Consider the following 27,895-nt stretch of genomic DNA (forward strand, 5'->3'; position numbering starts at 1 on the left):
TCACTGGAATGCAGTACTATCTGTTTTAAACAAACCCACCTAGCCCCGATCTCTTCCACTCTTACCAGAATATAAGACATTGGAACTAAACAGATTTTTAAACACTCTGAATGAGTGGACAAACTCCCAATAGAAGCATGTTGCCACCTTCAACACAGAATTGGCACTGCAATATTGTAATTTACAGGCAGGCAGGTCTAGCACTACGCAGATCTAGCAGATAGGAGTAAAAAATCTAGAAATTTAAAATCCTTCATATAGTATTTTTTTTTAAAACTGTGGGAAAATTATGCTAAATTACTTGCCTATAGAAGAGAAGAAAAGAAAAAAAAAATCAGATCATATCTGGAAACCCAAACACTAACATTAACTAGCCCAGAATAATTCCAATGAAAATACCAGAATGAGTTACTCAAAAACTGTGGAGAAGCGGTTGACCTTTCCCCAATCCCCTTTATTTTGTCCTCCCAGGAATCAGCATCAATCAATACTTTAAAATGCTAATGCTAAAATCATTCCCACAGAAATGTTCAAAGAAAGCCTGGAGAAACAAGAGGTACTGAAAATAGTGCCATATATGATTATGTCTTGAGCTTCCCCTTAGAACCTACCACCTTGAACACACTGAGTCAGCTCAAAACACCACAAAACTTGTAAATGGCTGCCTCTAACTGGATCAAGAAAAGCAATGGCATAGAAAACCACAGAGTGAGACAATGGCAAACCCAGAGGTTTGAACAGCGAGACTAAGAGATATGGACACAGGAGAAAGCATGGTCAGTGGCAGCCTTCTCTGTTAAGATTTCCAAATAGACCAGTCTCCAAAATCACATCATGGGTATTGGTTCTTGCACACCACAGTCCCCAGCTCCACATACAATCTGGAAAATTATTATCAGACAATTCTATTGAAGCTGATCAGGTCAATCAAACGGATTGCTGCATACTGCCAAAGCCCACCCAGTGTGCTGGACGGCCACATAAATGAACTCAGGGAAAGCACCTATAAAGCTTAGAGCCACTTAGTGACAGTGGAGTAATTTAGAAACTGGAATATGGCAGAGAACCAAAGCTTCTGCCTCAGAGGTGAGAAATTAGGGCTTACAATTGTGCACGCAGTATGGTTTAAAAGTCAAAACATTTCTGTTTTTTTAAGTCATTCCAGTTGTAAAACCTCCTACCGCTCTTTTGAAACTAGCAAATGCTGCACTTCACCATCATTGTGAATTGCAGCAGTGCAATTACAGTCAATGCATTGAATAAGTTCTGCTCTCAACAAGTTGCAACTCATTGTTTATTCAATAAAACTCCTCAAGAGTTTCAAGCTGCAAGATTGAAGGCATTTGTGAATTTAACTGCTTTTCAAATAAAAGAAGATTTGGGTAACCAAACTCTTCTTTTTTTGCTTTTCTGAAAAACAGAATCACTACTTTAAACAGAAACTAGCAAGCAACCACAGCGTCATTTGGTCCTTTACTTCATAGAATTTATTATTTGACACAAACTCTTAAACTGCTGAACAGCTTCACTGCAACCTGTGGGTCTTCAGAGGCATACCGATTAGTTGTCCCTACTTACAGTGTTTTGGTTTGCATGACTGAGTGGTCTCAGTACACACTAACTGGAATACTTCTGGATCAAATTAAACCAAAATATGCACTCGGGAATAAACTTCGACAGTCAATGGTCATTTAGTCTATGCGACCAGACTAGATATAGTTCAAAGTAAACACACCATCCATTTTTTCCTCCTTCTCAGATGAGTATAGTTTGCATACCAGGCCCCCAACAGCAATTGTTCTGTTCTATAAAATTGTTCCTTCTGGACTGTGTGACTTGCTAATGGCATCATAGCTCATTATATCCATATGTCATGAAGTAATAATTTGGGGGAAAAAAAGAATCACCATAAGACATACCATGTTCCTTTGCTTGAACTATATTGCAGTAACAGCATGTACATTTACACATATAAAATACAATGTATGTCTGTGGTGGTGCAGATCCCCCAGGCCACCCCATGATCTCAGGATAAGCCCCATGGTGCTCCTATCTTGAATGCAAGTGCAGTGATTTGGGTGTCAGGCACTCTCTGGCCACACCTGGGCCACCTGCTGCCTGAATTGTCTACCAGAATGACTCAGCAGTAGTTGTGGCCAGAATGGAGAATCCTGACCAAAGTCAATCATTTTGAGATCCTACAAATAGTGATCCAAAAGCGAGAACCTTTGAGCTCTCTGCGACCACCGCGGGCTGTGTGACCCAGGATCTCCCCTGAGCTGGTACGCTGCTCGGGGTGGGTTTCGCAAGGATTCAAAGATCGTCTGTTGATGATTTCATGAGGACTCAAAGGCCTGATTTCATGAAGTTCACCGACCATCTGTTGGTGAATGCTGGCACATAGAAGTGACTAATTCATGAACCTCACAACAAGGGAAATTTTAATCATAGGTTAATCTCTGTGTGTGCGTGTGTGTGCGATTTGGTTCAGAACTATTTGCCTCTGTGTGTGTCTGTAATTTCATTCAGGATTGTCTGCCTGTCTGTATGTGTGATTTGATTCAATCCCCATCTGTGTGTGCAACTCTGCTGTACGTTTTGGGTAACCCTTCCCATTCTTGAATCTTTAATGAAGTTGCTATTTTGATTGTAACAAATCCCATTGAATCACTCTGTTAATTTGGCTGATGACTAAGTCCTGTTAATAATTATACAACCTAATCTTGCGATGTATCTCAAAAATATTAATAAATCCTAAACTGCTGCTAAACCAAAGATGTGTAACAATCTTATTTGTGACAATGCCTTTAATATATTTCACACATGTATATATATCTACGGACACACACACTCGCATGTCTCCAGCTCAGTTCTGTACGTGGAGATTCGCAAGTACTGTATGCTATAAATAACTGAAAACTGTAAATAACACTTTTTTTTTCCCACCTGTATTGTGGTTGTATGTAAGTGGCACAGCTATTAGAGCTGGCAGACAACTTTCAAGGTGAGTTGTGCTAGTAAAGCAACACTTACAGACACCAGCTATTGGCATGTCCAATGCCTGGATGCACTGTGAAAATAGCTGGAGACCAGAGTTATGAGGTTTGAAAGAGAATAAAGGAACCTGCATTCTATCACAATCTTGAAAGAACAATTCATCCTGTGCTCATGAACTAATTCCGTGCTAAATTAAGCAGGCCATTTCCACCAAGGAGTAAAGAGCTACATACCAAGTCTGCCACAGATGAGTTACAGACTGGTTGTTCGGTCTGTTGCAGATAAATGATCTTTGTTTTTGAAAGAAAAGCCTATAGGCTACTAACTTTCATTTTTATTGCCTGTTTGATCCTACTCAGATGTTTAACATATGTTCAGCAGGAAATGAAAGATACAGTCCATGATTTATGACTGTCTGAATGCTGGAACCAGAACAGCAATTCTCTGTGTGGGCACAAGCAGGGCATGAATTTCCCTCTCCCCCCATTCCTCTCTCCTCATCTTCCTCTACCTTCCTAAAAGACAGAGGACTTTAAAAAAACTAAGATTTTTACCATACATTTTCATAACTAGCACTGTTAATGTATGAAAAAGTTTTCAGTCCATTTTTTAATAACAGCATTATTTTTTACACATACACATTTGCAAATCCATAAAACTGAGAGTAACACCTACACTTGCACACAGCAAACAACAAAAGGTTATCTTCTGCTCTATAGCCTTGACTTCTTTGTAAAAACATACAACTTTCTCAAGACTAGGTGCTATTTAATATACTCAACATGTAGAAGAAGCTACCAGCAAGGTATTATGGCGTGGGGGAATAATACACTACAAGTAACTTTCAGCTTAACGCAGCACCCAACACATTCCATTTGATATCAACGGGTTTGTTATTTAATCTGAACAATTACTTTGATCAATCCATTATATTCCTGTCATTTTATCAGTGAGTTGTTGCATGGACTAACAGGCCATTTAAATTTATTTTCCCTGAGTTTTAAAGATGGAAAAAAATATAGAAAACACTCAATTTTGTCATGTTAAAAAGCAGTCAGAAGTAATAAATGAAGAGACATACCTGTACTGTTCTTATGTATTTCACAATATGCAACTATATAAATAAACTAAACACAATCACCAAGAAATATAGCTAAAGAGAATTTACCATTTAATCTTCGAGGCACTCCTGTGAGGAAAAATATCAAACTGTACAGAAATTAGCTGGATTTTTTTCAAATACTTGTTTGTAAAGGTGGGGAAGAGCACTAAGAGAAACTTCTTTTGCTTTGGGATCCCAAACTATCAGTGCCTTTTGGAATCAGAACCTTTCTAGGTAGGCAAGACATAGTAGAGATTGCAGACAAAAGAGTACTGAAAAACTTGCCTGACTCCTTAATTATTAGTTATTAATTATCTCAGCAGTGAGCTAATAAATCTCTAAACAACCTAATCTCAATTATCGCTTCAGTTATGATGTGGGTCTCTGTAAGAGACAATATTGTATTGCAGACTCAAAATAAATAACTTAATGGAAGCATGATACTGAATCGAAACACTCAGATACATAGATTGAAAAAACAACACTCACAGTCATTCTTAACTTACATTCATATTGTTTTAGTAAGCTAAGAGGATGAAAATGTGAATAGTTTTTCTTGATGGATACAGATGTAACCAGGCTGTAACCAGGTAGGTCTTCAAAGGCCATCCAGATTTGGCACCCAACTGAAAAAACCAGGTTAGTCTAAAAACTGTATTTTCTAGTAGAGTGGGACTCAAGAGTTTATATATTGTGTCTATATGACACAGGACTAGCAACTTATTGCACTACGAAACCCATCACCATCCAAATTCTCAGCGTTTATTGCTTCGAAATATGTGTCTTTAAATAAGCTGCCAAAAAAAAAAAAAAATCTAATTGCTCTGTGCCTCAGTTTCCACACAATGTAAAATGGAAATAACTGTAATGGCCTCCTGGAAATCACCAGGCCTACTGATGTAGGCTGCTATATAAGAACTCCTGGTTATTGCTAAAAAGGAAGCTGTATGTTACACAATTTGAAAATGAGTTGTGGCCATGCTGCACACTACTCAGAATAAATAGCAGGCTTCTGAATTTTCTTGCATAAAAACTAAGAATATTTTTCCAAAAGCCAATATGAGGACATGAGGATAGCACATATTAAAAAGTCTCAGCTGTTGGATTTACAAAAACACAAGTCAGGTGGAATTATAAAAATACAGCTCTCAACATTCTACTAAAATAGTCATGTTTCTACAACAGAGTGAGTTTCTTTTTCAGCATCACTACACACAAAGTATCTATCCTAAGAACTGCAGGTGGATGTTAAACTACCTCAATTAGCTATACAGACAAACAGATCTGCAAGACAATTTCTGAATGGGGAGCAACAAGTGGCAGATAGCCCACACAAAGCATTACATTTACCAGTTGTTAGAGTTTATGAAGTTAAGTCATATGAATGCATTATCTGCATTTGCTTTCTTCAGAAAATTAATCTGCAGCTGTTTTGCAAAATGTTATGTCCACCATGTGAATGGTCCATACTCCACAAAAGCCAGATGGAGTGGGTTAGAGGCAAATGAAGTTGCACAAATCATCATAACAAAATGTAATATTTAAATAGTCAACATGAAACAGGTAGAAGACAACCTATTTAAAAGCAAACTTTAGCAATACAGTAGCAGGGCAGGAAGGCGAAGATACTCACAAATGCAAGATGTACTTACCAGCTTGTGACTTGAACTGGAGCAAAACAGTGCTGTATCCCAGCGTAATTAACACAGACTGTCTTCCAACACGACAGTATTCAGTGTCTCTGTTAACCAAGCATTTAAACACACAGACTCCATCAGCTGAAGGGAAAAAAATACTTTAGAAAACTTTTAGCAGTTAAAAACAAAACCATATAAAGAACTAGGTTTCTCTTTAGATTAACAATATACACAAGCATATACCTGAAGTACACAACTTGGTGAAAATGCACTTTCTCTAACATGTTTTTTCTTAATACAATTTTCCAGTGACCTACAGTTTCCATCTGACTTATCATCCATAGTTTCTTGAAGTTGCCCTGTCCTGAGAAGAAAGGGCAATTTTTCCCTGGATCCCAACAGTCTTAAATTAACTTCTTTTTCTACTTCTTTTACTTCCGTTAATCCTATGTGCCAAAGTCCTGACAACCTCTAGAGATGCTGCTCTGGCAAATGGAATGGCAGGGTAAAGAGTCAGGGATACATTACATTGACTAAATGAGGAGAAGTAAACTACCTTTTTCCAGTAAACACACACTACGTACCACACCATGTATGGCAACTATCAATAAACCTACCATGTGAGAAAAAGTAATGCAATTTGTCAGACAATGAAGAACATGTAAGTACTTCAGAGCTAGGAACAAGAGCAGCAGAGGGCAAGCCTGTGTACTGTACTTTTTGGGGAGGGGGATCCAATATCAGAGGCTTAAGTGGTGCAGTACACACTGTCTCACTATCAGCCTCACAGCTGTCAGGAGGCAACTGTGTGAGCACATCAAGCAAGATGCACATTATCGCTTTCAGAAACCTGAAAGAGGTCTGAACAGGAACTTCATGCAAATGGCAGCTATGGAGATGAGCTACAATAGGTAAAGCTTTTAAATTATAGGGAGTTTGTGTCATATACATCTTCATCACTGAAGCAGCAAAGCTCCAGAACTTAATACCCCTGGACCATTCTTTCATGCATTTGAGTCCATTTTGCTGACAACAAGCATTTATTATGGTTCTCCCATGCACATTTTATCCTTCTGGAGATAAATGATAAAACAAAACAAAAAACCCCACCAGAACTAGAAAAAGTAAAAGGTTTAAGGAAAAACAGAAACCAAAAGAGAACTAAAAGCAATAGTTCACAAAATGGCAGTAACACAGAAAAGTGATATACTGTAATATACTAAAAACTGTGCAAAAGAAAAAAACTGAAGGAAAGCCAGAATGAAGGGGAAGAAAATACACATCTTAAAAAGCAAGAGACGTAATAAATAAATTATTAATAATTTTAATTATTAATAAAAATTATTATTAAAAGCTCAGTAGAAAGCTAATTATATACTGCTGAGCCATGTTACTCTGCTAGTAACATTTCAAGGACCAGAGTGGCATAGGTAGTGATTAAGGCATACATAGCCACATCCTACAGGCACCCAGTGCATTTTTTAAAGCCTTACACTTCACAGCATCCTTTGTGATGAAAAGTGAACAGAAAAGAGAGAACGACCACTATAAGGTCTTCCACATGTCAAGCAAGGTTTACTCAGGCAAAAAATGTTGTCAAGAAAGGGGACGTGTCCCACCTGGGCTGGCACACTTACATCTGCACTCTCATTTATATTTGTAACTTCTTCTGTAATTTAGGCTGATGAACGAACTGAAGGCAGACAACTGGACTTGCTACAATCTGTCACCATTGTCTTTCTAATGGAAGGCACACTCAGCCTTCTATTCCCTGAGCTGCGCAAAGCCAGCTCCTCTGGTGTACTCTTTTTGTACACCATGTACTGCAGTTCCCTAACTATCTGGGCTTATTACAGTTTGCCAAAGCATTTCATAGCTTTGCAAAGTGGTTGGCACATAGACTTCTGGTGTTTCAGAAGTCTTGGCTGAAGCACTTGTCTTGTTTACATTTCCCAATATGCAAGCATTTCTTCAACCCATAACCATCAATGCCATCTTCCACATGAACTTTTAAAAATGTCTATATACTGCATCAGCTATTTAGAACAATCAGGACTAATAAAACACTCAAGCTAGCTGTAAAAACAAAACACTCTCAAGGTACAGCAGTACAGGAGTGAATCAACCTATTTCTAGGTCACACTGTCTCTCAGCACACAAATGAAATTGTCTTTTTACTTCTGTCTCAGTTCATTCATACTGATCTGCACCTGGGTCAGGGCAATCCCAAATAGATACAGGCTGGGTAGAGAATGGATGGAGAGCAGACCTGAGGAGAAGGACTTGGGGTGTTGGTAGATGAAAAACCGGACATGACCTGGCAATGCACGCTCACAGCCCAGAAAGCCAACCGTGTCCTGGGCTGCAATCAAAAGAAGTGTGACCAGCAGGTCGAGGGAGGTGATTCTGCCCCTCTACTCTGCTCTCCTAAGACCCCACCTGGAGTACTGCATCCAGCTCTGGGGGCCCCAGCACACTGAGCTGTTGGAGCGAGTCCAGAGGAGGGCCACAAAGCTGATCAGAGGGCTGGAGCACCTCTCCTATGAGGACAGGCTGAGACAGTTGGGATTGTTCAGCCTGGAGAAGAGAAGGCTCCGGGGAGATCTAATTGTGGCCTTCCAGTACCTGAAGGGACCTACAGGAAAGCTGGAGAGGGACCGTTTATCAGGGAGTGTAGTGACAGGACAAAGGGTAATGGGTTTAAACTGAAGGAGGGTAGATCTAGATTAGATATTAGGAAGAAATTCTTTACTGTGAGAGTAGTGAGGCACTGGACCATGTTCCCCAGAGAGGTTATGGATGCCCCATCCCTGGAAGTGTTCAAGGCCAGGTTGGATGAGGCTTTGGGCAACCTGGTGTAGTGGAAGGTGTCCCTGCCCGCAGCAGGGGGGTTGGAACTAGATGATCTTTAAGGTCCTTTCCAACCCAGGCCATTATATTATTCTATGACTGTATTAATGCTGCTTGTTTGTTTGTTTGGGTTTTGTTTGGCTTGGTTTTTTTGTACTGGAGGCCCAAAATTGGATATTTATTCAGCCTGGAGATGGCTTTGGGGGTCATAACACTGATATGGAGGTCTTTGAGAAGATGAAGCCAGGCTCTTTACTGAAGTGGCCAGTAGAAGAATGTGAGACAGTAGTGTAGCTAAAGCAGAGGGCCTTTTACTCCATTAAAGCAGAAGCACACTAAACAGATATGGACTTGTTTTCAACTCGGACATAAGCACATCGATATAGCATTGCTGCATAAGCATTTTTGTATGCAATGGTCCTGTAAAAAACAGTATTGCCATTGGCAGGAACAAGCCACAGGCCTAATGCAGACTGTGCAAGGCTTTTTATCATATATGTGTACCTGGGAATTATTTGTAAATATTTGACTTTTTCCACGAGGATAAATGTCTGCCTCATTTCACATGTAAGGTCCAAACACAGAGATTGTTTTCAGAAAACTGCACAGAAAACAGTGTTGGAATGACTCCGGCCTGATAACATTCCACACAGATATCATAAATTCTTCAAACAAAAATATTTATTTATCCGCAGTATACATTTTACATTCAGAATACATAACATGGAAGAAATCTGTACAGAGCAGGATGAAAACATGTTAATCTTTTCTTTTTCTTTTTTGCTATTCAGATCTTAATTTAGAGTGGGTTTTATTTTTTTTCACCTGTTAAACAGTCCAACCTTTTCGTAAGATTACTCACTCACAGGACCTTGATAAATTGTCATTATAAAAGCAGTCATTAAAAGAAGTTTCAGAAGTTGCTGCATGAGAGGAATGAAGATTAATCTCCTCAGATCTAAACAAAAATACATGTTATCTTTATGGTGATTATTTCATACTAGACAAATCCTTCAATAGTTAGCACAGTATTGCTCAATAGCTGTGTTAGCAGCCAGACATCCCAAAGCAAACTGATTATCACATGCGAGAGCTGACTGCCACCCTGCAAAGTGTGGAAAACTTTATCTCATGACAGATATTAATTTGTTCTCAGCACAGTCAAACTATAGCATGGTCATTCACAGGTTACATTTAATTCAGGGCAAAGATGATGGTACCCAGCCAAGCTCAGGAAAGGCAGCACTTCCAAAGAGGTGGAAGGTAGTCAAAAGTCTGGCATGAGCCTCAAGGCTGCTTCTTCCTTAAGTGAATGATCAGTAACCTCTGGAGATGAGGCTGATCTGAAGTTAAACAGAATCCTAAACATGGATACTTGTATGAAAACAAACATGCAATCTGAGCTTGGCTTTTATACTGGTAAAGAAACCTAGGGACACAGAGTTTACCGAAGAACATCAAGTGTGTCATTGGGAAGTTTCTTGAGAAGTGGGTAACTGGGAATATCTTAGAGAAAAAACTGAAACAATTGGGAGTTGATCTAAACCTGCAGATAGACATACTAATATGCTTTAACTTCCACTTCTACTTACATTCTTCTAGAAATGTGTATCTATTGTGTGTGTATATATATATAAAATACATTGTGTATATATATAAAAAATTTTTACTACCTGTATGGGTTGTAAGTATAAATTTATTCTCCTTTAATTTCCCAATCTACAGTTACAGTGATCACACTGAGATCGTACCACACAGGTCATATCATAGGAGTATTAAGTACTTCAAGTTTTGCTGGTTGCTTGACACCCCTAAAGCCACAGCCATCATATACAATTCAGAATCTCTACAGAAATCTCGTGCATTCATTCCACTTATTTATTGCCAAAACAAGCAAAACCACAAATAATGACTCTATCTATCCGGCCACGAAGGGCTGGTATTTGGAAAGCCAAAGTTCAGCTAGACTTGAAACTAGCAAGGGATGTCAAGGACAACTAGAAAAGCTTCTGCTACTACATTATCTTTAAAAAAAAACAAACCCAAATAACTATTTTCTAGGAGAGCTGAGGGTAAGCCAAAAGATTGCAATTCATAAACTACAATATGCATTGTTTATACCCAGGACAGTAATACAGTGGCCCCAATCATAAGGCAGTAACACTCTATTCCTTCAATGCAGCTCCTTGAAATAAGACCCCAGACCATGAATTCCATGTCCCAATATTTTATTTACAGTACAAACAGGCTACTACAGGAGGGTCCCAAGGACATTTCCTTTACCCTTGTTCCAAAAGTCAGCATTAAAACAAAACAAATAAAAAAATTATTCTCTGCTAAGCCTATGGGAACAGGTCACATACAGCACCTTCTCTGTTGGTGAGAGAAATTAGTTCCTTTTAATAAGTCTTTATGTTTATTCAACATGTGAAACAGATTTTAGCAGAGTTTACTACAAGGACCCTCTTTCTGCTTCTTCCTACTATGCTGCAGTGCATATAGATATGACCTGAAAACTGATGTAATTTCAAGATCTGTGAAATCATACAGGTAGTCTTAGCAGGGTTTAAGAAAGAATTTAAGAAAATGAAATGGAAAAGAAAAAACTTCATCGCACTCAGAAACAAAAAATCCCACCCCTTGGTACTTGTTTGTTTGGTGGTGGTGGGTTTTTTTTGCTTTTTTGTTTGGTTGGTTTGGGGGGGGGGGGTTTAAGTCATCATAATAACTAATATTCAAACAACAGATAATAAATCAATCACAGCTTTTGCAGTTTTGATTAACTAGTGTTCAAGGGCACAGATGTTTCTGAACAATTCTTCTCAAAGAAAATCAATGTTTCCAAGTCTAAAGATCGAGCAGGCACGTCTTCACCTAATTACGTCATGGTCTACTGCATACAGCATGTTTCATGCAGAACACTACAAAAAGCTTTATGAAAATCAAGAATAGCTGCTCAGAAAAAAATTAAGCATATGGCTAACATTTCATCTGATAGATACTAACAGTAAAGAGAAAATTTGTACAAAGTTTTTTGTCTAAGCAAAGCAGACTTAGAGGACATAACCTGAAGTGACTCCATCAAAATTTAAACATGATGAACCTAAATGATTGAAGTTTGCAAGAAATCCATTCACGAACAAGAATACAAGAGAGTGAAAGGTCCACCACATCCCAGGGGGCTTGAAGTACTACTCATAGCATTGTTAGGCAAAAATATTATTTATTACTCCAATTTTAGGTGCATGTTAAGAGAATAGAATATGGCATTCAGAAATTTTCACTTCCAGCTGTCACTTAAATATTTCTACAACCCACATTTACACTGACGGATCTAATGGCCATTTTGGAATCAACTCAATGAACAGTTTGTTCCAAAGTCTCTCGCTCATTGTGTCTTCTGCCATCTATCAGTTGCCAATTACAATTAATATATCTTGGTTAAGCCATAAGTATAGCAAAATTAACTGCCTGCTAACTTGGAATATTCTACATGTTCGCTAGAGCTCCTGTGGACGTTCCCCACATATTTTTTGACCTGTAGGGAACAGACGGCAAACACCCAGATGCTGGGATCTTTCCTCGTACCAGACTGTAAACTATTTAATACAACAGCATCAGTAAAAACATATTTGCCATGTACAGATCTGTACAGACCTTTCTTCACCTTGACAGACAGGCAGCATAATGCTGTGTTATTTCAGAATAGCAACAAAAGACAGAAAAGCACCAGATTCTGTATTCTGGTATCAGATTCAAGGCAATAAAGATGGTGCCCACTGTCTTACTCTGCAGAAGTATTTGAAAGGTGAGCGAAATATTTTTTCTTTCTCTTTTTCCCTCAGTTAAAATGGAAAAGAAAATAACACAGTTCAAACTCAGAACGCAGAATCAATAGCATTTCAATTTGTTGCTTTTGCATTGCACTGACCATGACAGCTCACTGCATGGTTGCAACAGCCAACAGCTACAGAAGACTTCAATAGGACTAGTAGGTTATTATTGCAATAAGGTGGACAAGGACATTGTTGATAGCACTGCTTTTCTACTCCCAGATGCCAGACATTCTCTGTGATAGCCTCCATTTCCTCAGCCTGACGTTTAAAATAATTTCATATCCATTTTAGATGGAGCATGTCCCCAAGGTCTATGCACCACTGAGAAAATTAGGCCTACTTGCCCCATGGGCCCTATGATCCGTCTCTCATTAGGATACATTTCAGGATACTCTTAAGACATACTTTACTATACAAAAAAAAGGTTGTAAAAAGGTTTATAATTTTATTGTAAAAAGGAGAAACAAAAATGTTGAAGAAAAACCCTCATTTCCCAGCTACCGGAACATCTACAGAAAAGCACAGTAACTTTAAGTTAAGCTTCAGGGGGAAATTCAGCATTTCAGAACAGCATGTCTTTTTTTAAAAAAAAAAACAAACGACACACAAAACTCACATGGTTTAGAGGCAACATAAGCAGGACTCTCTCAAATCCTAAACAGTGCTTCAAGGAACTAGAAGGAATCCCCTGGACAGGGCCCATGACTCCCACTCAGCCTTGAGAGTTGACTTCTCTTTGCTTTTCCCTCTCACTTTATTCCTCTTACACATAGAGTCTTTTTTATTATTATTATTTTTTATTACAAGAGTTTTCTCCATTCCAGTGGCATCCTCCCCTTCCCAGGCATCTCTCTTCTTATCAGGCTAGATTTTATGGTGGAAAATAAATACAAGGCACCTAGATTTCCAAGCAAGCTCAACAACTATATGGTAAATCAGAGACTGACAGCATTATTATATCATCTTTTCTCACAAAAGTGTGCAAAGCTCCTTCTCTCCTCTACATAGAAAGACTCCTTTTCTATGTGTGATTTATGGTATTTAGTGTATAAGCTTTGAAATGCTATAGTTCTAATTAAAAGCTTAGAAGTTTAAAAACTTACTGGGTTCACATCAGGAAAAAAAAAAACCCCACGCTATAGAATTGCTTTTTCTTAGACTATTATTTCAATGGCAAAAATCCTTCAAGAGTCAGACATATGCTTGTATAAACCAAATTACAACAGCTGAAAGAATGTTGCATAGAAATTATAAATAATTTCTTAAATTTATGAAACATAGTGAGTAAATGCAATAAAAGCTTGGGTATAGGAGGACATTAAATTAGGAAGAAAGAGGAACAAAGAGTCATATGATAATCTTACATACTCACTTGAAACTAATTCTTCTCTCCATAACGTCCCCTGATGTTCTTAGATGATTGTACACAGTGGCTGTAGTGTAGTAACATGGTAGTGTGTCTACTCAGCAGGCAGTTTAAAATACAAGTACTGCACTATACCTGCTCTTCTAATACAAAGAGGGAAAAAGTGTTCTACCTCTTTTATCTATATCAAGAACAACCACACTCAAAATGTCTAAAAATTTTGCTCTTTCACATAAAGCAAGTTAGGAAAAAGAAAAAGGTCTTCTGAGATTTAAACCTTGGAGTCTTGCCCCAGTTATCCATTATATTACCTTAACACTTCACCTGTTCAGAGCTTTAACATTACTATTACTGTAAACAAAAAGTCCTAAGATACTCTTTTGATAACTGTTGTCAGTTTTATGCATATGAGCTGGCTGCAACCTCAATGAGGTGTACAAACCTGAATTCTGTGTAATTTAAGCACAGGTGTGTTACTACATGAAGGCCTACATTCTTTCAAGCTCAGAATACACAGCTGCCTTTTTAGGTAACAAATGAGTACCATTTTCTTGCAAAAGGAGAAAAAATACCCACAACCACAATTAATTAAAAAAAGGATTAATAAATGTAAATTTCAAGAGGAACTACATATTTCATAGCATTATGTCCTACTTACTTCACAAACAAGCCAAATCATTACTGTAGTAAGTGGTTCTGAATAAATATATTCCTCTAAAAAACCAATTTCTAGAAAGAAAAATAACAACTGATTAATTTATTTAAAATATTTTCCTTATTCAGCATATTAATAACAAAAACAAACAAAAAAAAGAGTTAGCAGTAATCTTTTTAGAAGTACCAAAGTCTTCCTCCTTTGCTCCTCTTCAGAAGAGATTTGGTAAGGTTTTCCTTGGCAGAAAACCCTGGGATTGAGAGTCTGAAAAGAAATATGACAAAGCCTGGAAATGGGGCAGAGGGCTTTGGATGAACCTAGATAAAAAGAAAACAAAGGAACACGCTCTGCAAAATTTCACTTTCACAGCTCAGTGCTCAATGATAACTGAAATGAAAATCCTTTATCCTCTTGCCGGAAATATGTCTAAGCAGTGGCTGTTTACTTGGAAAATAAATCTACCTTGCAGATACCTGTACCTACCCATAGATGCGTTCTACAGAATTGAGCACTAAATATTTACTTTTGTACTGCTCTTTCTCCAATTCAGATGTTAGGTGAACTATTGAGAACTATTTAAGAAACATCAAAGTGTTTTTTAAATATTTCCCAGGCACACACTTCTTGAAACTAACTGTTATTTAGCTAAAACAACAAAAAAAGCATTCACCTTACAGAATGACTTTTCCTAAAATAAGAATTCTTTCAGGTAATGTAAGATTTAACAGTTGCTGGTGTTTCCCTGCCAGTTCTCCTCATCCTGTCCCCCATGACAAAATATTTTGCCTTTAAGATTTTCCTGGCCTTTGTGGTTAAGAGGAAGAAGATGTTTACATTAATTAAATAATTACTGCTAATCAGCTTTAGAACAAAGATATCCTGACACAGTTATCTACTCCCATATGCCTGTCAGGTTTTTCTTTGCTTGGTTTTTTGTTCCCTACGCCTGTATCTGCCCTGGTTTCAGCTGGGATAGCGTTTATTTTCTTCCTAGTAGTGGGTATAGTGTTGTGGTTTGGATTTAGGATGAGAATGATGTTGATAACACACTGATGTTGCTAGGCAATGTTTACACCAAGATATGGACTTTTCAGCTTCTCATACCCCGCCAGTAAGGAAGCTGGGGGTGCACAAGAAGCTGGGAGGGGGCACACCCAGGACAGCTGACCCAAACTGGCCAAAGGTATATTCCATACCATATGACATCATGCTCAGTGTATACCTGGGAGGTTGGCCAGGAGGCAGCGTGGCTCAGATACTAGCTGAACATCAGCTCTGGGTTGTAAGCAATTGTGCTGTGCATCACTTGTTTTGTAGTTTCTTTTTTCATGATGATGATGATGTCATATTAAAGTCTTTATCTCAACCCACAAGTTTTACTTTTTTTCCCCCCCAATTCTGTCCCCCACCCCACTGAGGGGGATGTGAGCAAACAGCTGTGTGGTTGTTTTAGCTGCCAGACAGGTTGAATCATGACAGTGTGTCATTTTGAAAACAGATCAGCACCTACTGCATGCAGAAGGCTATTGCCAAAAACAAACTTCCAAGTAATTCACAGCCTTCGACATCATCTTGTCTTTTGTCATTGATGCAAATACAAAATGAAAGAAATACAGCCTCACCAATAGCGGGCTTCAAATACACCTGCTTACTAATTACCTATATCATACCGCCTGTTCCTTTAGCTGATTCATGACACCCTTTAAAACACCAAACACAACAAAGAATGTTTACCCCACAGAATTAAGTGCACTGTAAACATCTCTCAGTAACAGTTAGCTGAAGCTGGTACAGTCATACAGCAAAAGGCATCTTCCAAAGACATCAACTCAAGTCTGGAACTTATCTACAGGCAACATAGTCTTAGGTTAATAAGTAACCTGACCTTTGAAGGCATACCTGGTTTTTACCGTGCACCTGTCAGGGTGCTGGTCTGTCAACCTTAAAACAGAGTTCTGCCTTCTTCTGCAGTCGTGCAGCTTAACAAATGAAATGTAATCACAAGCAGATCAAGAGTCACTGATGGCAAGCAGTGTCAAAAGAATACTGTGGGACAGAATAATTTGTGCAAATTTTAAAAGATTATTCCTATTTATTCAGTTAGCCTCAAGAAGATTAAGTGTCATGTTCCCATAACAAGAGACTAGAATAAGTTACCTCTTCTAATCGCTGGTGTAACTGACACGTACAAGTTTCAAAAGCATAACTCAATTTATGAAAAAAAGCTTGAGACAGGAGGGCAAGTTGGTATTTAGAATCATGGGCTAATTTTTCTGATATGCAAGCCACCTCACCCAAAGACCCACCTCTGCCTGTAATCTCACTAGCGATACCCCTTAACTGCACCATTTAAAGCCTCATACATGACTAAAACTGGCACCGAGAAGGTGTAAAGAATCCCTGTGACATGGATTCACAATGGTGATGATTTAGGACACCTGCCCTCTTGGTATCCTGACTGTCTTGGATGTAGTTTGTAAGGCAGTCAGAGCTCAAGCAAATATTCTGAAATAACCACCAAGGGAGTATGATTTGAGCCACAGAATAGAAGATCTACTTTAATTGTACTACAGTATCCTTTGGAGAAATCAGATACTTTAAAAAAAAAAAAGAATATTTATTTAGATACTTATTCACAGACTACTGTGGTAAATCACTGCAGCTTAGAGACACTACAGCAATAAAGCACCGGGTTTTCAAGTAAGATGGGATACAAAGAATTCAATGGCAGTGTATATACTATTTCCTTGTATTTTTAAAGGACTTAGAGTAAGAAAATCAAGAATAGAATTTCGTAATACCTCATACTGCTAGTCATAAATTGATTTCACGCTGATGGTGTCTACTCAGCTTGACATTTGATGAGTCAGTGCATCTCCTTCTTTATAGAAAAACATCTTGGAGGAGAAGAGCCTGTTGTAAAGTTACCAGATTTGCAGAAAGAGAAGACCACACTTGTATTCTCACTTTGCAGCTCCTTTTCTTTTCTAATTACAATATATATTTACTTTTACCTTATTTTTGCTAATTTTATGTTCACACATTTCTGAGAGCATCATTACATTTCAACTATAGTTTTACACAAATAAGACTTAAAAAGAATAAGCTACCATAAAACTATCAAGGAAAAGTTATAAATAAAAGCCCCAAGTGATTGATTGAAAAGCACGATACCCTCTGAATTGAAAAGCCCAATACACTCAGCAGCAGTATTTTTTAAAGAATTAGTGGGTGTAGCACAACAAAAAATGACAGCAGTAATTAATCTGTACCACTCTGAGATACAAGGTTCTTTCATTTTGCTAGGACTAAATGAGGCCTAAACTAACATGTTAAATCTTATGTCTAAATATTTAGTGGCTAATGCAAACCATCGTCAAATGTAAATTTAAAAAATACAGTTTGCTTCCCGAAAACTTCATCTTTTAATAATGAGACAGGAGAGCAGCAAATTAAGCATCTCTTATCCATATCTAAAGAAACTAGCCTTCTGTTTATGAGTGACAGTTTTAAAATAGGGAAATTAAGAAATTGTAGTCACTGACCAATATATATAAGATTTGTTACATTTTAATGAGCAAGTCAGATATATTTTATCTTTTTAAGCAGTGGTGAGAGGGAGTAGGGAAGAAAGACACAAAAGATGTAGACAAATCTTCAGTCATGACTAATCTTTACTGTCTCTTCACTTAGTACCCTACAGTTAGCCATGTAGCCTGTAATTTTCAGCCATCTCCTGCTGCTGCTTCCTAAACAGCAGAAATATATTATTATTTTATCACATTTTTAATTATGCCCGATATATTTGAAGTAGTTTTCTCACTTCAGGAATGCTTTTTTGGCTTCATATATGTTTTAAACATATTTGCCAAACATTTAACCAGACAACAGTTTTACTTCCTTTCTACTCAGAAACGCAGAGCCACTGTGCATGGTAGAGTGCCAAAGTATTAAAAACAGAACATGGTAACTAATAATAAAGACCGAAGAATTCTAGATTGGGACAAAAAAAAAAAAAAGGAAAGACTTTCCATTAAATATTCCCTGTATATGTTTGAACCTATTATCACTCTGTCTGTACCAACACTGCCTTGCACTCATTTTATATCATGCTACTTTGGAAATCAAACAAGCAGACCTGCCTTTAGGAAAACTAAGTTCCTAATACAGCATTTCTGCTACAGTTTTGGAAGCCACTGTAGGGCCCAGGGCATATTTGGAACATTCCGTACGTGTGACAGTGTGAAATGAATGGAAAGCCTCTCTCTAGCGCACACTCTTTAGCTGCCAGAAGAACCTGGCATACAAGCAGCTGGCACTGAAATGATCAGGCCATCATGACCTCAGTGCAGATGGCTTGCTTTCCAGATGTCTATTATTAAACAGTTGCAATTTGTTTTCTGGATAAAAAGAACCTGATCCTACGGACACATGCAGACATAATGCCACCCAGGCTACTTCCAGGAATACTGCCAACTGAAGTCAATGGCAATAAATCACAGAGGCACAATTACTAGAACACATTTTTGCAGGATAGGGATTTGCGCCTGACTCACTCAAAATTATATAGCTAAACATAAACGCATGCAAGATTTTCAAGTTGCACTTTCAGATGCAGAGACCTTAGTTTATTTATAGAGAGCATGTAAGATTATTGAAAGGAGAAAATAATTTACGTTGAGATTTACTTACCTCAACATCCAAATACATTTATACACAGCTTCATTTTCCCCTGCAGATTAATTCAATTAAAATTCACCACAGAAAATTCAAGATAGAACAGGAAGAGATCATAAAACCAGAGCTAGCAATGGGACTCTTAACTATGCAAACAAACACGTGCAAGAGGCCTGTGATAGTAGTATTATGACACTACTACTATATAGAAATCCTTCCATGTATTAAAAACTAATTCAGTCACCTGTAGTACACAGAACAGAACAGTAATGGCTTTTGGGATACAGAAGACAGAAGCGCAAGTCCACTGCACTAAACGCATTGTCACTACAACTTCTGCCAGCTATGAAAACATCTCAGTGATCCGAGTTTTCAGTTGCTATTTTGTTGCCTTTACCATACATTGATCCCTTTAGTTGGTTTTGGTTGGAGAAAAGGGACAGGGATGAGCTAATCCATGCTCCCTTGAAGTGCCTAAGAACCTTTCCACTAACATCACTGGTGTTTAAATAAAACTCTCTTGACATATATCCACTCATTTTCTCTGTGCGTGCGATTTAGATAATTCAGCAAAATAATCCCACGCCCCTACAAACCTGAATGACCCCCCTTCTCGCCCCCAAAACAAACCCAGAAAAGTAAACCTATTTCAGAGGGCAGTACTTTCTCCTCCTTCAATTAAAAACATATCCTAAAGTCAATCTAAATATTTACTGTGGCACTTACTTGCTGACTCCTAGATTTAAAAAACTTTCCGGTAGTGTCCTCTTCCTTACCTTTGTGATCTGAAAACCAAAGATGATGATTCTTTCTTCTTCTCTCATTCATCTCTATGCTCTAGGCAGGCTGGGAACTACTTAAGAAACAACTACTTTTATTAAAAATACCTGGGCAGCACTGCAAAACATTTAAAAGGAAACAGGTACTAGCTTAAACAGGTATTTTCATTGATGTATGTTGTCTACCTAAAAAGTAAGGGCGGGTGGGGGGGGAAAGGGTACAAAAATGGAAAATCATGCATAGTTTTCCATTATACCTATTTCCATCCACACTATCTCTTCTTGACATAAGCACTGGATATTCAAATCCTAATTTAGTTCAGATCAAGCTGCAGCAGAAGTAACAAAATCCAAGAGTAGTGTTATTCAGCAAGTCATTTAATGTCTTCTGGTTCATTTAGGATTCTTAATTTATTGCTGTGAAAAGAAAATTTCCAGGAGTTTCATTTTACTAGCACATATTTAAGCTTGAGAATTTTTACAGTCTTTCTTCAAGGCCCTTATTCAAAGCTTAAGTCCAGAAAGAGCTGCAGTCATCTTATAAACTCACTCAAGAAATCTTTAAACCTTTGCAGACCAGCCAAAGAAAATTGTCTGAAATTTTTCCTAGAAAGCTGTATTACCAGTAATAGTGTAAGGGCCATCAAACTGCACCTTAAAACTGCAAGTCAATTAGTACAAGAGAAGGAATTGGTTCAGAGGACAAACACAGGGAAAGGATGATAAGCAGGCAAATCACAGAATGGTTTTGGTTGGAAGAGACCTTTAAAAGTCATCTAGTCCAACGCCCCTGCAACAAGCAGGGGCACCTTCAACTAGATCAGGTTGCTCAGATGTGACCATCCAGCCAATTCCTTATCCACCAAATGGTCCATCCATCAAATCCATATCTCTCCAGTTTAGAGAGAAGGATGTTGTGGGGGACCATGTCAAAGGCCTTACAGAAGTCCAGACAGATGACATCCATAGCTCTTCCCTTGTCCACTGATGTAGTCACTCCATCACAGAAGGCCACTAGTTTGGTCAGGCAAGACTTGCCCTCGGTGCAGCCGTACTGGCTGTCTCAAATCACCTCCCTGTCCTCCATGTGCCTTGACACAGCTTCTAGGAGGATCTGTTCCATGATCTTCCCAGGCACAGAGGTGAGGCTGACAGGTCGGTAGTTCCCAGGGTCCTCCTTTCTACCCTTTCTAAAAATGGGTGCAATGTTTCCCCTTTTCCAGTCACTGGGGACTTCACCTGCCTGCCATGACTTTTCAAATATCATGGAGAATGGTTTGGCAACAACATCAGCCAGTTCCCTCAGGACCCTGAGACACATCTTGTCAGGTCCCATAGACTTCTGTACGTTTGGGTTGCTCAGGTGGTCCCAATCCTGATCTTCTCTTACAGTGGGAGGGACTTTGCTCCCCAAGCCCCTGCCTTGAGGTAAATGCACTCGAGAGGTGTGGGAATAGAGGATGTCAGTGAAGACTGAGGCAAAAAAGTTGTTGAGTACCTCAGCCTTCTCCTTATCTGTTGTTACCAGCTTGCCAGTCGTGTTCATCAGGGAGGGGTACACTTTCTTTGATCTTCCTGTTCTGGCTGACATGCCTGTAGAAGCCCTTCTTACTAATCCTTGTGCCCCTTGCCAAGTTCAGCTCCAGCTGTGCCTTGGCCTTCCTGACCCCATCCCTACACAACCAGGCAGCTTCCCTATCCTCTTCCCAGGATACCTGTCCCGGCTTCCACTGCCTGTGCATTTCCTTCTTGCCCTTTAGTTTGACCAGCAGGTCTCAACTCATCCATGCCAGTCTTTTGCCTTCCTTTCCAGATGTCTTACACCTGGGGATCAAGAGCCCTTGCGGTCTATAGAAAGTGTCCTTAAAGATCTGCCACCTCTGTTCTGCTCCCTTGTCCCTGAGGGTAGTTTCCCAGGGGCACCTATTGACTGATTCCTTCGACAGCTGGAAGTTTGCTTTCCTGAAATTCAGGGTCCTGACTTTACTCTTTGCCATGCCCGTATCCCTCAGGACTGCGAACTCCACCTATGCATGATCACTGCAGCCCAGGCTGCCTCCGGTCTTGATGTCACTGATTAGCTCACTTGCGTCAGTGACCATCAGGTCCAGTAATGCATCTCCTCTGGTAGGGCTGTCTATTACCCGGCTTGAGAGAATATCCTTCCAGGAGTCTCCTGGGTTGCCTGCAGCTCGCTGTGCTACTTTTCCAGCAAATGTCCAGGTGGTTGAATATAGAGTGTCTTCCCAGCATAAGGCATTATAGGCAACACTATTTACTGTCAACTTTAATTCTTCCAGTACCAGCACCAGCCACTATAAAGCTACTTCAATCCGCCTATAGATGGTCTCATTACAGTTTCTGGGCACCTCATAATTTTAAAACATTTAGCTTTACCATATGGCTGATGGGTCAAGCAGTGTTATCATATTTTACGGAAGGATTAGCTATGTTATTGATGCAGATGCTTTATGGGAGAACACAGAACTGAATCCAGGTCTCTCAGATACCATACTTGCACCATGTCTCTCAGATACCATAGCCAGAGCACCATGTTTGTTACACAGTACATGCAATGTGACAGTACAATATAAGAGCATGAGAGTTAGATAGGATACAAGAAAGCAGAAGCAAAACCAACCAACCAACCCCCTAAACCACCATCACTAAAACCAAGCCAAGCTATCCAGTGTACACTGTAGTCTCTTTCAGACTAGCTATTGAACCTCCTGATTCAGTCTTTAATTTATAATATCTCGCTCTATTAATCTACCTACCTATATAAACACACGTGTATATATATATTTACACATCTATATTGATGCAAATTAAAAAAAAAAAAGAATGCTAATTACCAAACAATAAAGGCGAGGCATGCTTCTACTGCAAAGTTTGCAATTCTTGCTTTACTTGCTTGCTCTTCCAGGGTAAAAAAAGGGCCATGACTGATTAGCAAACTACTTACATATTGCACATGTTCTGCATAGAAGAAAAAAACTTGAGATATAATAAAAAAGGCCGTTGTGAACCGTAAGTTTAAGAATTTAACTACTCAACTAACCACTGGAATACCTAGTATTATGGATATGAAACAGTTAACAGAAAATTTCAAAATTACTGTTTCTAATCATACCTCCTTCAACCACATTACTAGTCCTTCACACAAATTATTCTGCTTCAAAAATTGTCTGACCTGCAATTTCCCCTCAGAACAAAATAACAACCAAAAAATGTTAAGTGCTTTGTTTATTCCCCCCTGAAATATTTTGTGTTGCCCTAAAGATGTAGAAAGAAGTAGGAAAGGACAACTAAAAGCCTCCACGTCACCTGCATGTCAGAGATTACATGAATTACACACATAAAATATTAACTATGCTGTCTGCTCAAACTTCTTCTAGCAACAGAAAATGAGGGAAAATGAAGATTTTCACAATGAAAAAGGAAATAGTGAATGACATCAGTTCCGATGTTTAGAACTATTAGTAGTGGTTGCCCTCTACCAGCAAACTGAGGCTGCTGATGCTGGTACTATCTGTGCAATGCATGTGAATGTACAGTATTAGAACATAAGCATTCATACTATTAATACATTTTCCGCTGCATCCAAACCTGATACTCTTGAATTTCAGCTAGTAAGTGATTTATTTTACTTTTTTAATCTCCTAATGGTTTAGGATTTAAAACTGGACTCAGTACGGGATAGGAGAAAAAATTACACAATATATTGCAAGGTACTGCATGGGAGAAAACTAAGCAAGGGCCAAGTAAAAGAATGTGGAGTTTATCTCTTGTGGTTAATGGTTCGTATCCAGTCCAGCTCAACAGTGTGTGAAGCTCACTACCATGAATGTTTTGTTACCACTGAGTTGGTGGAAGTGGACTACCAGTGATGAATTGTCCAAGCTGTAAAGTTTTAATTAACGCCCTTGTTCTGGAGCACAAATAGAACACATTGTCCTTGAGTACAGCAACACTGCATACTTTCCCTTTTATGTAATTTTTAAAAAGCTAAATATATGGTCTATAATACGAGTAGACAAAAGGCATCAGGACTTGTCTACAGCTCTCATATCCTGTGACAGTCAATACTCCCAACTGCCCATTCAGCTTCTCTGCAATTTGTCTTCTGCAGCTGGGACATGATCAGCATATTTGAAGTCAATATGAATTTTACATCTACTTTGGGAGGCACAGAACTACCTCCTGAAGAGTAGGTGAGATCTATAAACAAAAAATATGACATTATTAATAACTCAGTCAAAAAATTGGGTATCATTTCTCCTAGAGTTCAAAAGTGGAACTCAGAGAGGCAACTCTTAGGGAAGATGTGAAGGATCTTAAACAAAATATAAGTAATGATGTAAAAATGTGGTAAAATACAATAGACTTTCCTTGGGACTTTCATTTATTATACTAATTGTTTCAAAATTCATGGCCATCCATAGAAGCTCATACTTTCTGATCAGCAATAATCAAGCAGTATTAGGAAAAAAATAAGCATAAGACACTGTAACAACAATCTAAAAGGACTGATTTAGCCAACGGTGGTTGTATTGATATCCCTTGACTTTAGACACTGTATTGCCCCCATCTGCATCCACATGAAAGAGGAATGTAAGGCTTGAGCTGGTGGGATTCTTACTGACACTGCCAGTAAAGAGCACGAACTCCAGCAGCTGATCAACCACAGCAGAACCTGCTCACACATTTGCCTTTAAAATCACTGAGTACCAGCAGTACACTAAATACTATACACAATGCTATACATGATGCTATACAACTGTTATGGTTTAACCCAAGATGGTAACTAAATCGCCACGCACTCACTCCTCTCACCCCAAAGGGGGTGGGGAGAAGGGGAAAAAAACCTTGTGGGTTGAGATAAAGACAGTTTAATATGTTAACAAAAGGAAGATAATAAATAATAATAAAAAACAAGTGATGCACAAATGCAATTGCTCACCACCTGTGGAACCCCCTGCCCTGATGCCCAGTCTGTTTCTGAGCAGCGATCCTGCCTCCCAGCTAGCTTCCCCAGTTATATCCAGAGCATGAGGCTATATGGTATGGATTATCCCTTTGGCCAGTCTGGGCCAGCCGTCCTGGCTGTGCTCTCCCAGCTTCTTGTGCACCTGGCAGGGTGCAGGAAGCTGAAAAGCCCTCGACTTAGGGTGGACACTACAACCACCCAGGAACAATCAAACACATCAGTGTGTTATCAACACTATTCTCATACCAAATGCAAAACACAGCCACAAGAAAGAAAATCAACTCCATCCCAGCTGAAACCTGGCCAGCAATGTAGTTTATATTCTTACTTACCTCTATACTCAATTACTATCATTAAATTACAGACAATAATAGAACAGGTTCCGACAAATACAGCAGTGATAAGTGAAGTATAAGAACTACAGAAAAACTGATGCTGTAACAAGGGTAGGAATGCAATCCTGATGGACAGTCTAATCATAGATCTGCAGTCAGAGTAATGTTTGACAAGACAGTTTGACCAACAGTATTTTATCACTTTAAAATACACATAAAAAGTGCATGCTTCATCCTCCACAGAAATATTTCCTGACAAATATTTGCTTACTGGTGAAGTAGATGGCATCCTAAACTAGAACTGGTTTTGGTTGGTTGGTTTGTTTTCTTGGCTTTTTTTTTAATAATTAGAAAAGAAACAGCAATCCCCCCTTCCAGATGTGCTTGAAGTATCACAATAACCAAATTATTTTTTCCAAACATACCCAATACGTAGCTTTGGGAGATGTATTCAGATAGATAGTTTAAAAAGAAAGGAATTTTCATCACTTCAATGTGAAGTATCAAGGAAAAAAAAAAATTCAACACTTCAAATTATGCCAATTTATTATACTGCTTAAATAACCTTACCACCACAAACAAAAGGCATGGCAGTATGATCAATTCTATTCAAGTTTTGTAAGAAAACAGTTTTTCTTTTCACAGTAAAATTGTCCACCCTATGTGAGACAACATAAATAATAGTAAGATCATTCCAATGATCAGATATTAATGCTAGAAAAACACACTACATTAGCAGTACTAACAATAGGGTATGTCATCTAGCTGTTCGCGTATTTTTCTCTCACCTAATACACAAAGTATTCAAGCATCAGGTTACTTAACTCTGAAATACCACTACAGATTTGTGATAACAGGGCACAGCTTGAACATCTTCATATGAAAGGAAAAAGATGAAAGAAAACAGCTTGCACCTCAAAACAGGTTTGCAAATTTCCCCTCTCACAGCAACAATATACTGATGCCCACTACTACACCCTCATCCAAAACTTATCAAAAGTCTTTAGTAAACTACACTCCAGTATTGTTGGGCTTTAAAGAAATATATCTCCTTTGTATCTTCAAAGTTTTCAGTTGTGTCCCATTAGAGCCTTTCCAATAAAAAAACCCCAACTGATAATTTTGAATTTCACTCCACTTCCAGCAGGTCTTTCATTCACATGCATGAAAGAACAAGCATGTATAAAACGAAAGACCAAGAGAACAGTACCCACAGACCAGTCTTCAAATTAATAATCAGCAAGACAGAAGCACATCTCATCTGATTAGTGGTCAGTTCTTGTCACTCATGCTTTCTTAAATGACTGATAGCACAAGCAAATATCCAGTATCAACAGGTATATGAACTGCTGACTGAAAAAGAAACATGACTGTAATCCATCTATTCCAGCAATCCTTTCAGAAATTACTGATATCACTTTTGAAAAAATCAAAGCCACAACAGGTATTGTGTGTCTAGACCTGCTGAGTCTAGCGGTGACCTCACCTCACTGAGAGTATTTCTGATTACTTTCTATGCATACAGCAATTTCATTTTTTCCCCAGTCTTCCCACCACCAAGATTCAAGTTTGCTTCTACTGCTACTACCCTGTAAAGACACAAATCTGAATGTTTTTGAGAAAGTCAGTAAAGTGCGTGCATAGAGACAGCCTATCTACAAGTAGCAGAGTCAAAGAGAATTACTTAGGGCTAAGCGCTGCCCTTACGGACCAGTTTGGGTTTTCACAGCAGCACAGCGCATCCCAAGACACTGCTCTGCTCTGCTCCCTCTCAGCACCGCTGTCCAACTGGCAGCAGCAGAAGGAAAAGAAGCGTAGTTCTGTTCATACAACTTACACAGTGGCTTCTTTTCCTCCTTCCCTTTCCAGTTCTATTTTGTCTCTTCCATTTGGCTTTGTAGAAAGAAATCAAAACCTTCTCCTTCAGAGAAGGGGGAAAGACTTCTTCTGACCATCCCTGCCTAAAGTTACAAACTCAACAATGCTCAAGAAGAGAAGGGAAAACCATCCCTGACATGCCAGTTTGTACATTTCCACGATAAAGCAACTTCTTGCCGAAAGGCAGTTTGCCACTGACAAGTTTGTAACACCAGCAGGGAAAGTTGTACACGGGGCAGCGCTTTGAAAGGCAGTGCAGACGAGACCAGCTCCCGCTAGCTGCGTGCATGCCACTCGGTCCGGGGTCCAAGCTGGCTCCTCACCGTGAGTTTATTACTGTTTCACTCCCACGTCCCCCCGCAGAGCCCGGCAAGCCCGAGGAAAGCGCCGAGAGCAGCCATCTGCTCCAAGAGCTGGACTGACCCCGATGGGGCCAGGGCTGCTGCTGCCGAGGTCGGCGCCCACCTGGGCAGGTGCTGGTCCCCCCGGCGACCCACACCGGGAGAGACGAGCCCGCGCCGCACCTCGGCCGTTAACGGCCGCTAACGGCCCGGGACGCGCCGCCCGGCCACTACCGGCACCTGGCCGCGAGGGCGCCGGCGGCGCTGAAGGAAGGCGGCGGCAGCCCCCCGCACCGCGCCGGGGTCACTTTCGGCGCTGACGGCCCTGCGGGCCACGGGGCTTTTTCCCCCTGCCCCGAGCCGTCAACGAGAAATGCCTGGCCCCCTCCAGGGTCAGACGCTTCCCGGCGGAGGGGGAAAGCGGAGACCGCCCTGGACGGCGAAGTCGGTGT

At 39.4% G+C, this 27,895-nt stretch overlaps 1 protein-coding gene across 1 annotated transcript in view; it reads right to left on the reverse strand.

Moving 5' to 3' along the window:
- LOC129199409 (histone-arginine methyltransferase CARM1-like) overlaps positions 1–27,895 on the reverse strand; it is a 68,192-nt gene that overhangs the window by 39,939 nt on the left and 358 nt on the right. Inside the window, exon 2 of the mRNA XM_054809881.1 lies at positions 5,752–5,877. Within this exon, the coding sequence (XP_054665856.1) occupies positions 5,752–5,877 (126 nt within the window). The remainder of the gene's footprint in view (positions 1–5,751; positions 5,878–27,895) is intronic.

Source organism: Grus americana, chromosome Z (genome assembly GCF_028858705.1).
Source record: "Grus americana isolate bGruAme1 chromosome Z, bGruAme1.mat, whole genome shotgun sequence".
In the NCBI taxonomy this organism is placed as follows: domain Eukaryota; kingdom Metazoa; phylum Chordata; class Aves; order Gruiformes; family Gruidae; genus Grus; species Grus americana.